General features: G+C 42.9%; 1 protein-coding gene across 1 annotated transcript; it reads left to right on the top strand.

Moving 5' to 3' along the window:
• The first annotated feature begins 6,928 nt into the window (after window positions 1-6,928).
• LOC135551432 (C3a anaphylatoxin chemotactic receptor-like) lies at window positions 6,929-13,383 on the top strand. The gene is made up of 2 exons (XM_064982649.1): window positions 6,929-7,175; window positions 10,437-13,383. The coding sequence occupies exon 2, from the start codon at window positions 10,438-10,440 to the stop codon at window positions 11,479-11,481; it is 1,044 nt and encodes a 347-aa protein (XP_064838721.1). The 5' UTR covers window positions 6,929-7,175; window position 10,437; the 3' UTR covers window positions 11,482-13,383.
• The last annotated feature ends 4,791 nt before the right edge of the window (window positions 13,384-18,174 follow it).

An 18,174-nucleotide genomic window follows, 5' to 3' on the forward strand; every position in this document is an offset into this window, starting at 1 on the left:
AATACACCAGCAGAGGTGATGACATTCAGAAAACACCAGGTTAAAATATATAATATCATGTCTTTTGTGACAAAAAAATATACAGTATGATCCGAAGCAAAAGATACAAGATGATCATTTTCCATACAAAAGCTCAAATGAAAAGGTTAAATCTGGAGCTGTTTTGCCATGTGGTTTCAGGGTTGCAGCTCTTTCACTTCCTCTGCCAATTCCATTGGGGTTTTCATGAGAGTTAGATTTACCTGGGACAGCCCTGGTCATCTGTCAGAGGAAAACATTATGTATGGACACACACACGAACACATTTATGATTTTTTAACTGTACCTTATTCAAATGAATCCTCATACATATCAGTTAGCTTAAATACCTAAAAACTCAGACTTTGTCATTTGTTGATTTGAATTTATATTTGAGGTTTTTCTTCATAGTCACCTGGAGTTCGTCATAGTCAGAGCTGGTGCTGGTGATCCTTAGGTTGGTGTATGTGTTGTCCGCTTTCCCTGAGAGGGAGAGCTCTATCTGCTAAAATATTAAGGATAAATCATTTCATGTAAACAGAGGAGTCATATTACCCAACAGAGGTAGCAATACTATATAACATTTAATACAAAATAGGAGTATTAGAGTTACATGTTTTATACAAAACCCCAGTAAGAGCGTCTGCTAAATGACTTAAATGTAAATGTAAATGTAAACATTGTCAAAGGCGCAACATGTATAATAGTCATACTGAGAATTGTTAAAGTTTTGACGTGGGATTTTACACATCAAACTCTGAGTATCAAACTGCGTCATCTACTGCCAATGTCTTAAAATTGCTCAGTGGTTGAGGTTGGTTAAACAGAATATAATGACATGAAAATGTTCCTCTTACTTTCAGTCTTCTGGAGAAACTTATGAGGGAAGGAAAAGGGGGGGGGGGGACTTGAGTTAGAACAAAGAGGATTGGAACAGTCCTTCAAGAAATCTATGATATAAATCTATTCCTAAACTCGATGGGCTTGACTATGTAAACAATGATACCTTTTATATTTATACACATCCACGGTGACGGTCAGAACATAAAGCAACACCGTCACTCCACAGATGATGTCGGGGGCCATCTTGAAAGATTGGTCGCCTGAAAACAATCGGAATAGAACATGTTTTGTTTTTTTAAGTGAATTTGTTGTCCATTTGTCTTGAGTGTTACCCACAGCAGCACTTTTCAACCAATCAAATGGCACTCTATTTCGTATAGTGCACTATTAGGTCAAACGTAGTGCACTATTCATAAAGTCAACAAAATGGCTGACTTTCGAACTCCAGAGGCATGGCCTTTGACCTCTGCGATCCGTTCTGGTTGTGGGCCTCACAGAGGTAGAGCCCGCTGTCCGCCTTGCTGACCAGGAGGACTAGTGTCTGCCCATTGGCCTTCCAGGTCTCCTTCCCACTGATGTCTTTGTACCAGGAGTAGCGCTCCACCGGTGGGTTGGCATCACTCTGGCAGGTCAGGGTCACTGCCCTACCCTCAGGCACAGGGCCTGTTGGATTGGACAGGGCTACAGTGTTTTTAGGGGTTATCTGGAAGACAACATCCACACAGTTAATTCAACTACCTGTGAGGCATACAAGCTCATTTTGATTTGAAATATTGAACACCAATTCCCACAGGGGGAACGTTCGTCATGTGAGCGTCAACGAGCGTACGGATGATAGAAATACAACGTATTGAAGTGAATGAGCGAAAACAGAAAAAAAATACAAATGATTAGTGTCATTTTGAAGTCTCACTAGTGAGCTGGAAAGTTGCCATAGTATTGAGAACGTGATCTCGAAACCACTATTGAGAAGATACATATACAGTGTACAGAATGAGGAAGGGAAGAATCATTGCACAGGTGTGATTAGCTAAATCACTGCCTATTATCTGCTAATTCATGTCGAACCAGTTCGTTTTTTATGCCCTGTGCTCTTTAATACTGTTTAGCACTTAACACTTAAATCACTAAACATGTTTAAACACAGAACAAGGAGATTACACTACTGTTTACGGTTGTGGTCACAAGGTGGCGGTATGGTCATATGATTATGGTTGTTGTGGTCTCTCACACAGAACATTGAGGGTCGGGTTCCCCTGAGTCGTCTTGGTGGTGCCCCCTGGCTGCAGTGTGTAGCAGGCGGCGCATTTGACCATCAGCCCGTTATGCGGGAGGGAGGCGGTAAATGTCAGGGTGGAGGTCATGGTCATGAGCCCATCTATACCCTCCTGTAGCCGGCTCTCAATACTTCAATTGGAAATCATATACAGTGCATTCGGAAAGTATTCAGACCCCTTGACTTCCCCACATTTTGTTACGTTACAGCCTTATTCTAAAATTTATTAAATTGTTTTTTTCCCCTCATCAATCTACACAATACCCCATAATGACAAAGAAAAAACATGTTTTTTTTTTAGAAATGCTAGTAAATTTATTACAAATAAAAAAACGTAAATATCACATTTACATGAGTATCCAGACCCTTTACTCAGATCTTCGTTGAAGCACCTTTGGCAGAGATTACACCCTCGAGTTTTCTTGGGTATGACGCTACAAGCTTGGCACACCAGTATTTGGGGAAATTCTCCCATTCTTCTCTGCAGATCCTCTCAAGCTCTGTCAGGTTGGATGGGGAACGTTGCTGCACAGCTATTTTCAGCTTTCTCCGGGGATGTTATATCGGGTTCAAGTCTGGGCTCTGGCTGGGCCTCTCAAGGACATTCAGAGACTCACCTCAAAGCCACTCCTGCGTTGTCTGGAAGGTGAACCTTCGCCCCCAGTCTGAGGTCCTGAGCTCTCTGGAGCAGGTCTTCATCAAGGATCTCTCTGTACTTTACCTTGATCCTGACTAGTCTCCCAGTCCCTGTTGCTGAAAAACATCCCCACAGCATGATGCTGCCACCACCATGCTTCACAGGAATGGTGCCAGGTTTCCTCCAGACGTGACACTTGGCATTCAGGCCAAAGAGTTCAATCTTGGTTTCACCAGACCAGAGAATATTTGTTTCTCATGGTCTGAGAGTCTTTAGGTGCCTCTTGAAAAACTCCAAGTGGGCTGTCATGTGCCTTTTACTGAGGAATGGCTTTCGTCTGGCCTGATTGGAGGATTACTACAGAGATTGTTGTCCTTCTGGAAGGTTCTCCCATCTCCATAGAGGAACTCTGGAGCTCTGTCAGAGTGACTATCGGGTTCTTGGTCACCTCCCTGACCAAGAAAGTATCACGTTTCAGGTATGACCCAGAGGCAGACAGTGTCAAAGAAACAAAAGTTTATTTCTAAATAGAGGGACAGGCAAACGACAGGTCAAAGGCAGGCAAGGGTCAGTAATCCAGAGAAGATGCAAAGGGTCCAGAATGGCAGGCAGTCTCAGAGTCAGGGCAGGCAAGGGTCAGTAATCCAGAGAAGATGCAAAGGGTCCAGAACGGCAGGCAGTCTCAGGGTCAGGGCAGGCAGGGGTCAATAATCCAGTGAGGTGGGGCAAGGCATAGAACGGCAGGCAGTCTCTGGGTCAGGGCAGGCAGGGGTCAATAATCCAGTGAGGTGGGGCAAGGCATAGAACGGCAGGCAGGCTCAGGGTCAGGGCAGGCAGGGGTCAATAATCCAGTGAGGTGGGGCAAGGCATAGAACGGCAGGCAGGCTCAGGGTCAGGGCAGGCAGGGGTCAATAATCCAGTGAGGTGGGGCAAGGCATAGAACGGCAGGCAGGCTCAGGGTCAGGGCAGGCAGAAGGGTCAAAACCAGGAAGACTAAGACACAGGTGCAAGAAACAGACAGGAGCAGGCGAACAAATGCTGGTATGTTTCACAAACAAAACGAACCGGCAACAGACAAACAGAGAACATAGGTATAAATACACAGGGGATAATGGGGAAGATGGGCGACACCTGGAGGGGGGTGGAGACAAGCACAAAGACAGGTGAAACAGATCAGGGTGTGACAGGAAGAGTCTTGGTGGTTCCAAACTTCTTCCATTTAAGAATGATGGAGGCCACTGTGTTCTTGGGGACCTTTAATGCTCCAGAAATGTTTCGGTACCCTTCCCCAGATCTTTGCCTCGACACAATCCTGTCTCTGAGCTCTACGGACAACTAATTCGACCTCAAGGCTTGGTTTTGCTCTGACATGCACTGTCAACTGTGGGACCTGTGTGTGCTTTTCAAAATAATTTCCAATCAATAGATTTTACCACAGGTGGACTCCAATTAAGTTGTAGAAACATCTCAAGGATGACCAATGGAAACAGGATGAACCTGAGCTCAAATTCGAGTCTCATAGCAAACAATCTGAATACTTGTATAAATACAGAATTTCTAAAATCCTGTTTTTGCTTTGTCATTATGGGGTATTGTATGTAGATTGATGAGGGAAAAAATATATATAATCAATTTTTGAATAAGGCTGTAATGTGACAAAATGTGGCAAAAGTGAAGGGGTCTGAATACTTTCCTAAGGCATTATATTTCTTAGGAAAGGTAAAATTCAGTACCTGTATGATTGATATTTACACCTGGTAGAAAGTTATACTTGAGGTAATTTGTTTCAGCACATTCCAGCCTAAAGATATATGTGTCATCATATCCTGCAGAGAAACTGTTGAAAATAGTGGTGCAGTTCTTGTTCAACAGATTTCCTAACATCACTCCCTTGATGATGTTCTTGGCATCCGTTTGGGCTGAGTGGAAAACGATATTTCCCCATTCTGAATGTTTCTTCCAAAGCCCATGGGGTGTGCAGTTTTTCAAGGTAGCATCAAACTCCGCGGGGATCTGGAATTTACATGGGACCATTAGGCAGGATCCACCAACAACCACAATGCTTTGGGGCGTCCACAGACCCCACTGTTGGCAGAGAGCACCTGGAGAACACCGCACCATCAACAAACACTGAACAGCAAAACCTGGACTCAGGGATAGACGTAACATAGTAAACATAAAATCTGTTTGCCTTCATTTAGTATGATATGTTACGAATTACAATTCGTATATGATATATCACGCATTTCAATTTGTATAATATATTACGAATTCCACTTTTCTGTGCAAATGTGGGGTTAGGGTTAAAATTACGGTTAAAGTTAGGGTTAGGTGTTAGGGTTAGGGGTTAGTTTTAGGGGAAGGTTGATCTAACAGGCTAAGTACGACTGTGAGTAGTTGCAAAGTTGCTATTTCGTTAAAATGCTAAATTTGTCAGTGATTTGATAAAAAAAATTGCCATTTGGGTTGCTAGACGTTCACGTCGACCCATCCTCCCCGACCAACCTCCCTCCTTCCTTTCGTTTTTTGAAGTTAATAAACTTCTGTCTTATGTAACCATACCAAAGGTAACATATCATACTAATTTGAGTGTCACAGACATACTTTTATTATATTACGTCTAGTCTATGAGGCCAGGCTGAACAGCAAAACAAATGTCTCTGCACACACACACACACACACACACACACACACACACACACACACACACACACAGATTTGTCAATCTCACACACATTTGTTAAAACGTACAAGCACACATTGCAGAGTTGTTATCAGTAAAATGTCAGTAAAATTGTGAGTAAGTCTAAGTGTGTACAAGTTAAGAAGTACAGTACGCACAATTAGGGAGAAACTGACCTTTCAACAGAAAAATGGTGAACGCAATTAACCACAGACCCATCTGTGATGTTTTTGAGGTTGCCTTCCACAGTAACAATACACTTCAAATAAACATAGAGACAGAAAAAGACTGTGTGTCATGTCTTGTTATGTCTGTTCCTGTCCTTTCTCTTCACTCTGTCTCTCTCTGCTGGTCTTTTTAGGTTACCTTCTCTGTCTCTCATTCTTCAGCTGTTCTACATCTCCTCTAACTAGCTCATTCACTCTTTCACACCTGTTCTCTCTTCCCCCTCTGATTAGGTCTCTATTTCTCTCTCTGTTCCTGCTACTTTCAGTGTCTGATTCTTGTTTGTGTTTTTTGATGCCAGAAGCAAGCTGTCGTCCCGTTTGCTTCCACCTTGTCCTATCCTGTCGGAGTCTGCCTGGCAGGTGCATCCTGCATTATACTACGTTCTTTTGTTCCATTGACTACGTTGGAAGAGGATTTATGCCATTCCTGTTTTTTCATTAAAGAACTCTGTTTTCTGTTTAAATCGCTTTTGGGTCTTCACTCAAGTACATAACACTGTGTTTATTGTGTAATACTCTAAACGTGTCTTTCAGATTAATTTATGAAAAAGCCTTACCTGTGACTAAGTAATGGAGATCATGGATATTGAGATCACAGATAAATCCGAAATGGCACAGGGTGTTCAATCAAAGCTAGAAGTTGTCTTTTCTTTTATATGCATTGGGAAATAAAGGGAAATCCAAACCCTGTTTGCATAATGTTGAACCAATGACAAACATCAGAATAAAGAGGATGTTTGCTACAGCTGATGGAACATTAGAACATTTACAATTCGTTGCAACATTCTGTGACAGGACGTCTCTGACTTCTCTATTGTAATAAGGCACAACGTGATGACTTGACACAGTCTGCCACCAGAGTGCAACATCCCCATGTAGGAGCCACCAAAACTATCAGGGGCCTGAGGCATCCCGCAGATAGCTTTTATAAAGCTCTGTATACAGTCGTGCAGTACATGCATCAGTAAGACAGCTATTGGTACATTTGGAAAGTGATATACTCTAATCCTAAAGTCATAATGTATTACTAATTACTATTGATTTTGGGCGCATTCGGTGTCTGTTGGCTGAACATAGAGAATACAGGCAGGAAGTGGACACTCTAGGACTCCAGTTGAAGAGGGACAAGCGTCTAACAACCCGAGTAAGGCATGGGCAGTAGTACACACCCCCTTACACACCCCTTATCTGTGTGAGCGGAGAGAGTGGATGGGAGCGAGAGAGATGGAATGTGAGAAAGAGAGAGCGAGAGACAGGAAGTTCACACATCTGATTACTTTTCTCTGGCCACTTCACCCAAGTGACACAATGACTTATGGCTGGAGTTTCATCACTTAGATACACAGACACACTCACACACACACAGGAAAGACGGAGAAGATCGTCTGTAAACTAAAGACACACAGTTTAGAACTATGAACCTCCACGCTTTGTTCAACCACTGAAGCTAAACATGCTGGACAGCTACTTCTGAAGCATCTCAACTCATAGGTAAGCATTATCAGTATGAATAACTACCGTAAACAGCATTTTTTGGCTTTACTTTTCATTCAGTTTCTTAAATCACTTTATTTGGATATTTTAAAATACAAGAGAGAATATTCTCTAGATGTTCTGACTATCTACACTGGCCACCCAAACTGTACACGTACGTAGTTGTAGCATGCTATAGCCTATTCTGGACAAATTATGAGATTCTGTGGATAGTTAGCTGAATATATACAGATCATCCGCCAGGGACTATATGAAGAATATATGTTACCCTTAATCTGTGTCCATTGCTTTCCATTGCAATATCACCACTTGCCAGCTCAAATTGAGTTGCCAACAAAACGGATAATAATTAGCCGCTGATATACATTACTACCGTAGATTAAAATATTGAGTAAAATCTAGGCTAGATATGGACGTTTTTTTTCCAGCATTCATTGAAACTTAATTTAGCCAGCAACAGTAAATCGTTGAAAACAAAGTCTCTTCTACGTTTACGAGCAGGGGCGAACTGCATTTAATCACGTAGGCAAGCATAAATATTGCAGTAACTCGAACAGTGCCATAAAATAGGAGGCGTAACAAAACAATGTAATCTTCATCGTGTATACAATGAAGTCCAGAACAATCCGTCCACTGTGCTAGTGGACGCCAGTACACACAGTATGTCAGTCACATCTAACGATAAGACATCATTCTTTATCTTGACAATAAAGAAATCAAGCAGAAATTATTTGACTTTGTAAGGTGTATTTACATGAATTAAATACATCCTCAAACTGATAAAGAACAACCAATGAACGTAGCCTGTCAATATTGATTTTGACCTAGTGCGGAGAGCCAGCTTTATGACAACACAAGAATTTAGGGCGATTCAAATCATATTAGCGTCATATCAAAGAAGCCTCTGCTCATGAAGCAACACAAAACCGTACGAGAGGTGGAGTGAGTCCTTGGCTCATGGCACAATAACGCATTCCTAATTATCTTGCTCCGAGGTAAACCCCATCCCTTATATAGACTGGAAGCTTATTGGTTGCCAGACAACAGGACTATGTTTTGTTTTACTGTCTGCTCACTCATGGGAATATATATACAGTGCATTCGGAAAATATTCAGACCCCTTGGGTTTTTCAATATTTTGTTACATTACAGCCTTATTCTAAAATGGATTAAATAGTTTTTATTTCTCATCAATCTACACAAAATATCTGATAATGACAAGGCAAAAAAAAACTTTTTTAAATATATTTTTGCAAATTTATTCAATATAAAAAATTGGCTGGTGACCAAGAACCCAATGGGCACTCTGACATAGGTCCAGAGTTCCTCTGTGGAAATGGGAGAACTTTCCAGAAGGACAACCATCTCTGCAGCACTACACCAATCAGGTCTTTATGGTAGAGTGGCCAGACGGAAGCCACTCCTCTGTAAAAGGCACATGGCAGCAGCTCGCTTTGTCCTTTTAAGAAGGGTGCCTAAAGGACTCTCAGACCATGAGAAACAAGACTCACTGGTCTGATGAAACCAAGAGTGAACTCTTTGGCCTGAATGGCAAGCATCACATCTGGAGGAAACCAGGCACCGCTCATCACCTGGCCAATACTATCCCTACGGTGAAGATTGGTGGTGACAGCATCATACTGTTGGGATTTTTTTCAGAGGTAAAACAAATGAATCAATTTTAGAATAAGGCTGTAACCTCTTCTGCAGATGTACTATCTAACTACCAGGGGGTGTTGCAGCACCCCTAGTTCTCACAGCTATGACACATGCTATGAGCTATGAGACTGGTCAAATGAGTCATAAGCCAAAAACATTTTATGATTCCTGTTTATGCATGCCTCTGGAAAGGAAATGGAGATACTGTATGCAAAGAGGATCAGGATGGCAATCGTGTTCTTACACGTTCCTTGTTGGACTGATATTTTTCAGGGGGATTGCAGACAGTATGTCAATATCCAATGAATTGTATAGTATGTGGGCATGCACCACAGGAGGTTGGTGGCACCTTAATTGGGGCTCGTGGTAATGGCTGGAGTGGAATCGGTGGAATGCTGTCAAATACAAAGTGGAATGGTGTCAAATACATGAAACAGGTGATGATACCATTCCATTTAGTCCAATCCAGCCATTATTATGAGCTGTCCTCCCCTCAGCAGCCTCCTGTGGTGTGCACTTTGGGAAAAAGTTTTTTTTTTTAAAGGGTAAAACTGTGGGTAGTTCACAGTCCCAGACACCCGCCACATACTCACAAAAATACCCACACACATTCACAGTCACACACACAGAATGACTCAGACATAGAAATAGATTGTCCTGAATAGACTACATCATGCCTGGTACACAACATCCCATCTGAAGATTCAGAATACTTCCTAAAGTCAAGAATTTATAGAGTTCTGTTCATTTGTGAGTATGAGTCCTCTTCCTGATAATATTAAAACCTCTTAAGGATCCGCCCCTTTTTTAAAGTTTTCGTCTAAAATGACATACCCAAATCTAACTGCCTGTAGCTCAGGCACTGAAGCAAGGAAATGCATATTCTTGGTACCATTTCAAAGGAAACACTTTGAATATTGTGGAAATGTGAATATAACACAATATAACATGGAATGCAGGAGAATATAACACAATAGATCTGGTAAAAGACAATACAAAGAAATAAAACTAAAGTTATTTTGTATTTTTTTGTACCATCATCTTTGAAAAGCAAGGGAAAGGCCATGATGTATTATTCCAGCCCAAGTGCAATTTAGATTTTGGCCTCTATATGGCAGCAGTGTATGAGCAAAGTTTTAGGAACCATTGCATTTCTGTTCAAAATGTTGTATCAAGACTGCCCAAATGTACCTAATTTGTTTATTAATAACTTTTTATGTTCAAAATTGTCCACTCTCCTCAAACAATAGCATGGTATTATTTCACTGTAATAGCTACTGTAAACTGGACAGTGCAGTTAGATTAAGTATTTAATCTTTCTGACAATATCAGACATATCTATGTCCTGGGAAATTTTCTTGTTACTTGCAATCTCGTGCTAATCACATTAGCCTACGTCAGCTCAACCATCTCGTGGACAGTACACCTATCCCGAAGAAGATTTTAACTGACTGGCTGCTGGCTGTGACAAAGTGTTCTACCATTAGAGGAAACAGTGTTACACTATATGACTCATCTAAAGGAAAGCCATTAAGTATACTGTAGACTAGAAGGAAGTCATGCTGTGTATTCACACCCTTGTTGCCTTTTTTTTTACAGAATGACACCAAACGCCACCATTCCGTTTGCCCTCGTCACCTCAGCCGCCCGAGATGACGAAGCCAAGGTGGTGGACATCGATGCCATCGTGAACAAATTAAACATTGTCCTTCTCACGCTGACCATTGTTCTGGGCACCACGGGCAACTCTGTAGTCATCTGGGTGGCAGGCTTCAAGCTCAAGCCCACCATCACCAATGTGTGGCTGGTCAACCTGGCCGTGGCCGACCTCATCTTCTGCCTGAGCCGTGTGCTCTCGCTGACCAAGAAGCTCTTCTTCGACTACTGGCCGTTCGGCATCTTCTTATGCAAGTTCAACGGCTTCTTCAGGTATACCAACATGTTCTGCAGTGTGTTCCTGCTCACCGTAATCAGCATGGACCGGACGCTCTGCATCTGGCACCCCGTCTTTACCAAACGGCGTAGGACGATCTGCTCCGCCCGCCTGGTGAGTGCCGGCGTGTGGGCTGTAGCGGCCATTTTGAGCGCCCCCCACTTCGCCTACCGCCAGGTTTACCTCGGCAAGAATAACATGAGCAAGTGCTCTCTGGAGGACAATGAGCCAAAAGGCGATAACAGCGCTAAGCTAGCGCTCTACCTAATGCGCTTCCTATGCGGTTTCCTGCTTCCTTTCCTCATCATCCTCTGCTGCTACATCCTAGCAGGGTTAGGCATCCGACGGACCCGCCTGTTGGGCAAGTCACGACCCCTCCGTATCTTGGTATCGCTGGTGTGTGCTTTCTTCCTGTGCTGGGCGCCCTACCACTGCCTCCTACTGGCAAAGATGGTGAACAGCAACAGTATGGTGGTGAAGGTGGGGCTGACAGTGGCCACAGCCTTTACCTACTTCAACAGTTGTGTGAACCCGCTGCTGTACTTCTGTATGGGGTTGGACATGAGAGGGTCGAGGTTCAGGCAGACCTTAGAGGGGGTGTACCGGAGAGCACTAGCCGATGACAGAGATGGTCGAAACACGCAGTCCAACGAGCGCACAGTGCATAATAGTTCTGGCTCTGCCTCACAACCTGCACTCAGTCTCAAGTGAATGTGGCCCACGTCTGAGAGAAGTCACATTTGGTATGAGGAGTGGTTTCAGTCCTTATTAGCTCACAGGCTAGTAAACACTGAATAGGTTTTCCCAACTTGTGTAGACACACATATTTCAGAGTTTTTATCAGTTGGGATACATATAGACATAGGGTAACTGTGAATTTACATAAATTACTCAATAAATCAGTTTCAAATTTTCAAAGTGTTATGTGATGAAAATCCCAGAAGGAAAGTGGAACTGTGTCAAGGAAATATAACATAACATATCATGGGAAGTGGTACATCTTTTGGGGAAAGTCATAGATGACTTCAGTCATTCTATGTTTTAATAAGTGTCATGTTTCAACAGTGGAAAAACAAGGATATTTATTCCCATTTTACATTTCAGCTTTTCAGCTTTTGGTATCATTGTCAACTACTTGGCACCATCCTTATGTGCCACTGGTGAATTTGTCATATTGCTGACACCTCATTCACTCTCATTGATGATACAAAGAGGGGAAAATAAAGAGTTGAGAGAAAATAGGAAGAATGGTGAAAGGGAGTCAGAAGAAGAGGATGTGATCTGGACAACTTGACTTGAGGAAGCGTGGTGGTTGCTTGTTTCTCTTTTAGTCACCACATTGCTCCTCCTAGACAGACGGTTTCCATCATGTCTCAGTCACAAAGCTGGTCTCTCCTTCAGACTAACTGTATCAGAGGTGAACACAGAGGCTTAGCTGAAGCACTGTGGTTGCCAGGTCAGATAAAACCGTGTGGTCACGTTTCCACTTAATATGCAATGTCACACTCACAGCGGAAGAGAAATGAAAACCACAATTCAATTCACCCTCTGACTCTTTCTCGCTCCCTCCCTCCTTCCCTCTCACTTACTCTCTCTTTCTCTCCTTCTCCTCTCTCTGATTATATTTTTCAGGACTCTTGTACTAAAATATAAGGTATGAAAGAGACAATTCAGCTGACATCTATTTATCTTTTGATAAAAATTCTCAACTGTTTTCCTGTATTGTCTGAAACTGTGTAGCTAGCCTTGTCATTCATAAAAGGCCTAAACGTCCAGGATGCAGAGAAACAGAAATCCCCCTCAGGACATTGGAGGAAAGGAACATAAATGGATGAGATCAAACAGAACAGACCAGCCGGCCGCATCCTCCTTCCTCTCATCTTTTTGATGCTCTTCCCTTTATCAATGTAAAATTATTTTTTAAATCAATGAGAGTAAAACAAATTGACCAATTGCCATTGTTGAGAAAGTACCACGCCAACGGATATCACATTCTTCAATCAACATCTTGACCTATAGGAAGAGGGAACTCCTACTTTATGTCGGATTCATTTGATTTGTCATGAGTCAAAAGGTCTTGAATTGAGCAACATGTGAAATAATAAAATGGGTTGAAGGCAGTGGGGGTGAAGGGTGCTGCTGGATATGTATTTAATACACAAGTTAGGTTTTTCTTCGCCTCTGTTCCAGCAACACGCATCCTCTATAGTTGCTTTTTTACTGGTCAACATTCACAAGGGGGCGACAGAGGTTTTCTTGATGTCTTCTCATTTGTTGTGAAAGCAAAAGAAGAGTCCCTCTTGTCCCGTCTTCCCTTGGTAGCAAGTTTGCTAAACACAGAAAGCTAGCTAGCCTTTTGAAATAATCAGATTTCTAATGAAATAATATTAAATGGCAAATACTTCCCGGTGTAACCTACAACATTATCCAAATTTGATTTGCTGCTTCAATGTATTGGCTCACATATCAGCTAAACATACAATGTCATAATTTCTATTCAGGGCCTCTCTTGTTTTAAGCCCCACCTGTTTAGCTAAAAAATGTAATGTTGCCTGTTTTTCATGCTATTTTGGCATTAATATTATATTTCAAAATTATTATTATTGAGTTAATAAAGCGGCATACAAACATGTTCTCTTTGTTGCACTCTTGAGTAAGGCATCTCCAAAATGCAGGCGTTTCAGCCGAGCTCAGTGCTATCTGTGGTGGAGAGGCAGCCAGTGGAAAATACAGAGCCTTAGGGGTTGGTAATCTTCTCTAGTTGCGCCGTGATTGGCTCAGTGTTCTGCCACTCATGGGGACACTATGTCACCACAGAATCTACAGGGAGAGCTAGATAGTTCAAGCCCCCTTGAGTACTGTCATAGATTTACATTAGAAGTGGCCATCCAAGAAGGCTCAACGTCATTGGCCACAGATAAAATTACGTCAAATCATGTTATATTTACCATAGATTTGATAATCTTATAGCTAGACAAGCAGTCACGAATCACGTTGGCAAATCCTTTTCAATCCTTGTCATATGAATAGAAATGATAGATAAAACGTATCAGTGCTCATCGGCCATTGGATATTAACATTACACAACAAGTTGGAAATCGCAAATTCAGAAATGAATGGTTTGGACAGAATCAGTGGCTAACTGCAAGTGTTGCAAAGTGATCACTATTTTTCTTCCACTACCTTGTAACGGCTGTTGGAAGGAGAGGACATACTTTATTTGAAATGAACACTGAAATAACATAAATAACAAAGAGTACGAACGAAAATCAAAACAGTCCTGTCAGGTGCAGAAAGACACAAAACAGAAAACAACTACACACAAAAACCATGTGGGAACCACACCCGGGCCAACAACAAAGAAATACAAAACATAGAAAATGAACATAGAATGCCCACCCTAGTCACACCCTGGCCTAACCAAAATAGAGAATAAAAGCCTCTCTATGGCCAGGGCGTGACATACCTGCTATTTGGTGGTGAAGGTGTGTGGTCTAAGTCTGTGTTTAAGAGTCTCTTTTCCAAGCTTAACAGGATAAACATTCACACGCAACATCATGGGCCAGAAAAGGTTGAACACATAGGCCATGCTGTTATTCCAGCATGACTTCTGCCGTAGGCAAAACAGCTGGAAACTCGATGTTTAAATGGTCATCCAACTCGGAATTCCAAGTCGAGAACTCAGGCCTCACTCTAGAGCTCCGACCTGAAGATCACTGACGTCATGATTCAACATTGTTTTTTTCAGAGTTCCCAGTTGTCTTGAAAGCACCATAAATCCAGAGGATGCCAGACTTTAATGACAACTTTCATTACAAAATTTGCCCACAAGAAGGACTGCCAGCGCAACATTCCTGTTCAGGTGAGCACAGCACAACACGGTGAGTCCAAAAATGTATTGTAGGCTGCTGCATAAATTATGTAATATGCCAGGGAGATGTGTATACTGTAGTTTAGAAAGTAATACTAAGTGTATGTTGTGTAGTAAGCTATAGGCTAAAGCCCATGTGCCTCACCCTAATAATGTGGTCCCTTTCCCCTTCATAACTTAGCCTACTGTTCTGACTTGGTGGTGCACATTTAGCCTATAGAGAAACATCATCATCGAATATTGTAAGAGCTTTCATTGTCTGCTTATATGTCCCCTTTATTTATCCTACTGTTTTGACTTGGTGTACAGGAAGAACACTGTAAGAACGGCCCATTATCTGAATTATGTTGCTGTACATTTCAAAAGTGCTGAACACATAGTTATATTGACTACGTCCGTAGTAGCTCGCTCGTTAAATGTCTTAATCGAAACTACGGATTGCCTCTTATCCGCTCATTGTTCCCATATGCCATAGTTTGTACAACTCAATTGTCAGTAGAAACCACATTTGTCAGCCATATCAGCAATGTTTTTTAGAAAGACAATAAATGAGGCTGAATTAACTGTTTCACTGTCAGACAAGGCTTCGCTGATAGCCAGGTGTAGCGGTGGTGAGGATTCACTCCATGGTGCTGAAAAGAAAGCTCTGCTGTTGGGACAGCTTTGTGTCGGCCCTAACAGTTCGTGGGCATTGTTTGTCACCGTTATAGTGCAATTCATGTATTGTTTAGTGTTGTGTTGTGTAATGGCTTTGCTGGCATGCATACAAAGAAATAGTGACGTTAAGTTTGCCCCACCAAGATTTACATGCTAAAATCGCCACTGATCTTCTTTGATTTATTGTTTGAACAGTCGCTAAGATTATATTTATTTGACAATGCCAAATCAAATCAAATATTATTTGTCACATACACATGGTTAGCAGATGTTAATGCGAGTGTAGCAAAATGCTTGTGCTTCCAGTTCCGACAATGCAGTAATAACCAACAAGTAAGTAACTAACAATTCCAAAACTAATATCTTATACACAGTGTAAGGGGATAAAGAATATATACATAAAGATATGAATGAGTGATGGTGCAGAGCAGCATAGGCAAGATACAGTAGATGGTATCGAGTACAGTATATACATATGAGATGAGTTTTTTTTAACAAAGTGGCATAGTTAAAGTGGCTAGTGATACATGTATTACATAAGGATGCAGTAGATGATAGAGTACAGTATATACGTATACATATGAGATGAATAATGTAGGGTATGTAAACATTATATTAGGTAGCATTGTTTAAAGTGGCTAGTGATATATTTTACATCCTTTCCCATCAATTCCCATTATTGAAGTGGCTGGAGTTGAGTCAGTGTGTTGGTAGCAGCCACTCAATGTTAGTGGTTGCTGTTTAACAGTCTGATGGCCTTGAGATAGAAGCTGTTTTTCAGTCTCTCTGTCCCAGCTTTGATGCACCTGTACTGACCTCGCCTTCTGGATGATAGCGGGGTGAACAGGCAGTGGCTCAGGTGGGTGTTGTCGTTGATGATCTTTATGGCGTTCCTATAACATCGGGTGGTGTAGGTGTCCTGGAGGGTAGGTAGTTTGCCCCCGGTGATACGTTATGCAGACCTCACTACCCTCTGGAGAGCCTTACGGTTGTGGGCGGAGCAGTTGCCGTACCAGGCGGTGATACAGCCCGCCAGGATGCTCTCGATTGTGCATCTGTAGAAGTTTGTGAGTGTTTTTGGTGACAAGCCGAATTTCTTCAGCCTCCTGAGGTTGAAGAGGCGCTGCTGCGCCTTCTTCACGATGCTGTCTGTGTGAGTGGACCAGTTTAGTTTGTCTGTGATGTGTATGCCGAGGAACTTAAAACTTACTACCCTCTCCACTACTGTTCCATCGATGTGGACAAGGGGGGTGTTCCCTCTGCTGTTTCCTGAAGTCCACAATCATCTCCTTAGTTTTGTTGACGTTGAGTGTGAGGTTATTGTCCTGACACCACACTCCGAGGGCCCTCACCTCCTCCCTGTAGGCCGTCTCGTCGTTGTTGGTAATCAAGCCCACCACTGTTGTGTCGTCCGCAAACTTGATGATTGAGTTGGAGGCGTGCGTTGCCGCGCAGTCGTGGGTGAACAGGGAGTACAGGAGAGGGCTCAGAACGCACCCTTGTGGGGCCCCAGTGTTGAGGATCAGCGGGGTGGAGATGTTGTTGCCTACCCTCACCACCTGGGGGCGGCCCGTCAGGAAGTCCAGTACCCAGTTGCACAGGGCGGGGTCGAGACCCCGGGTCTCGAGATTGATGACGAGATTGGAGGGTACTATGGTGTTAAATGCCGAGCTGTAGTCGATGAACAGCATTCTCACGTAGGTATTCCTCTTGTCCAGATGGGTTAGGGCAGTGTGCAGTGTGGTTGAGATTGCGTCGTCTGTGGACCTATTTGGGCGGTAAGCAAATTGGAGTGGGTCTAGGGTGTCAGGTAGGGTGGAGGTGATATGGTCCTTGACTAGTCTCTCAAAGCACTTCATGATGACAGAAGTGAGTGCTACGGGGCGGTAGTCGTTTAGCTCAGTTACCTTAGCTTTCTTGGGAACAGGAACAATGGTGGCCCTCTTGAAGCATGTGGGAACAGCAGACTGGGATAAGGATTGATTGAATATATCCGTAAACACACCAGCCAGCTGGTCTGCGCATGCTCTGAGGGTGCGGCTGGGGATGCCATCTGGGCCTGCAGCCTTGCGAGGGTTAACACGTTTAAATGTTTTACTCACCTCGGCTGCAGTGAAGGAGAGACCGCATGTTTCCGTTGCAGGCCGTGTCAGTGGCACTGTATTGTCCTCAAAGCGGGAAAAAAAGTAATTTAGTCTGCCTGGGAGCAAGACATCCTGGTCCGTGACTGGGCTGGATTTCTTCTTGTAGTCCGTGATTGACTGTAGACCCTGCCACATACCTCTTGTGTCTGAGCCGTTGAATTGAGATTCTACTTTGTCTCTATACTGACGCTTAGCTTGTTTGATAGCCTTACGGAGGGAATAGCTGCACTGTTCGTATTTGGTCATGTTACCAGTAACCTTGCTCTGATTAAAAGCAGTGGTTCGCGCTTTCAGTTTCACGCGAATGCTGCCATGAATCCACTGTTTCTGGTTAGGGAATGTTTTAATCGTTGCTATGGGAACGACATCTTCAACGCACGTTCTAATGAACTCGCACACCGAATCAGCGTATTCGTCAATGTTGTTGCCTGACGCAATACGAAACATGTCCCAGTCCACGTGATGGAAGCAGTCTTGGAGTGTGGAATCAGTTTGGTCGGACCAGCGTTGGACAGACCTCAGCGTGAGAGCTTCTTGTTTTAGTTTCTGTCTGTAGGCAGGGATCAGCAAAATGGAGTCGTGGTCAGCTTTTCCGAAAGGGGGGCGGGGCAGGGCCTTATATGCGTCGCGGAAGTTAGAATAACAGTGATCCAAGGTTTTACCAGCCCTGGTGGCGCAATCGATATGCTGATACATTTTAGGGAGTCTTGTTTTCAGATTAGCCTTGTTAAA

Source organism: Oncorhynchus masou, chromosome 13, assembly GCF_036934945.1.
Source record: "Oncorhynchus masou masou isolate Uvic2021 chromosome 13, UVic_Omas_1.1, whole genome shotgun sequence".
NCBI classification, from domain to species: Eukaryota; Metazoa; Chordata; class Actinopteri; order Salmoniformes; family Salmonidae; genus Oncorhynchus; species Oncorhynchus masou.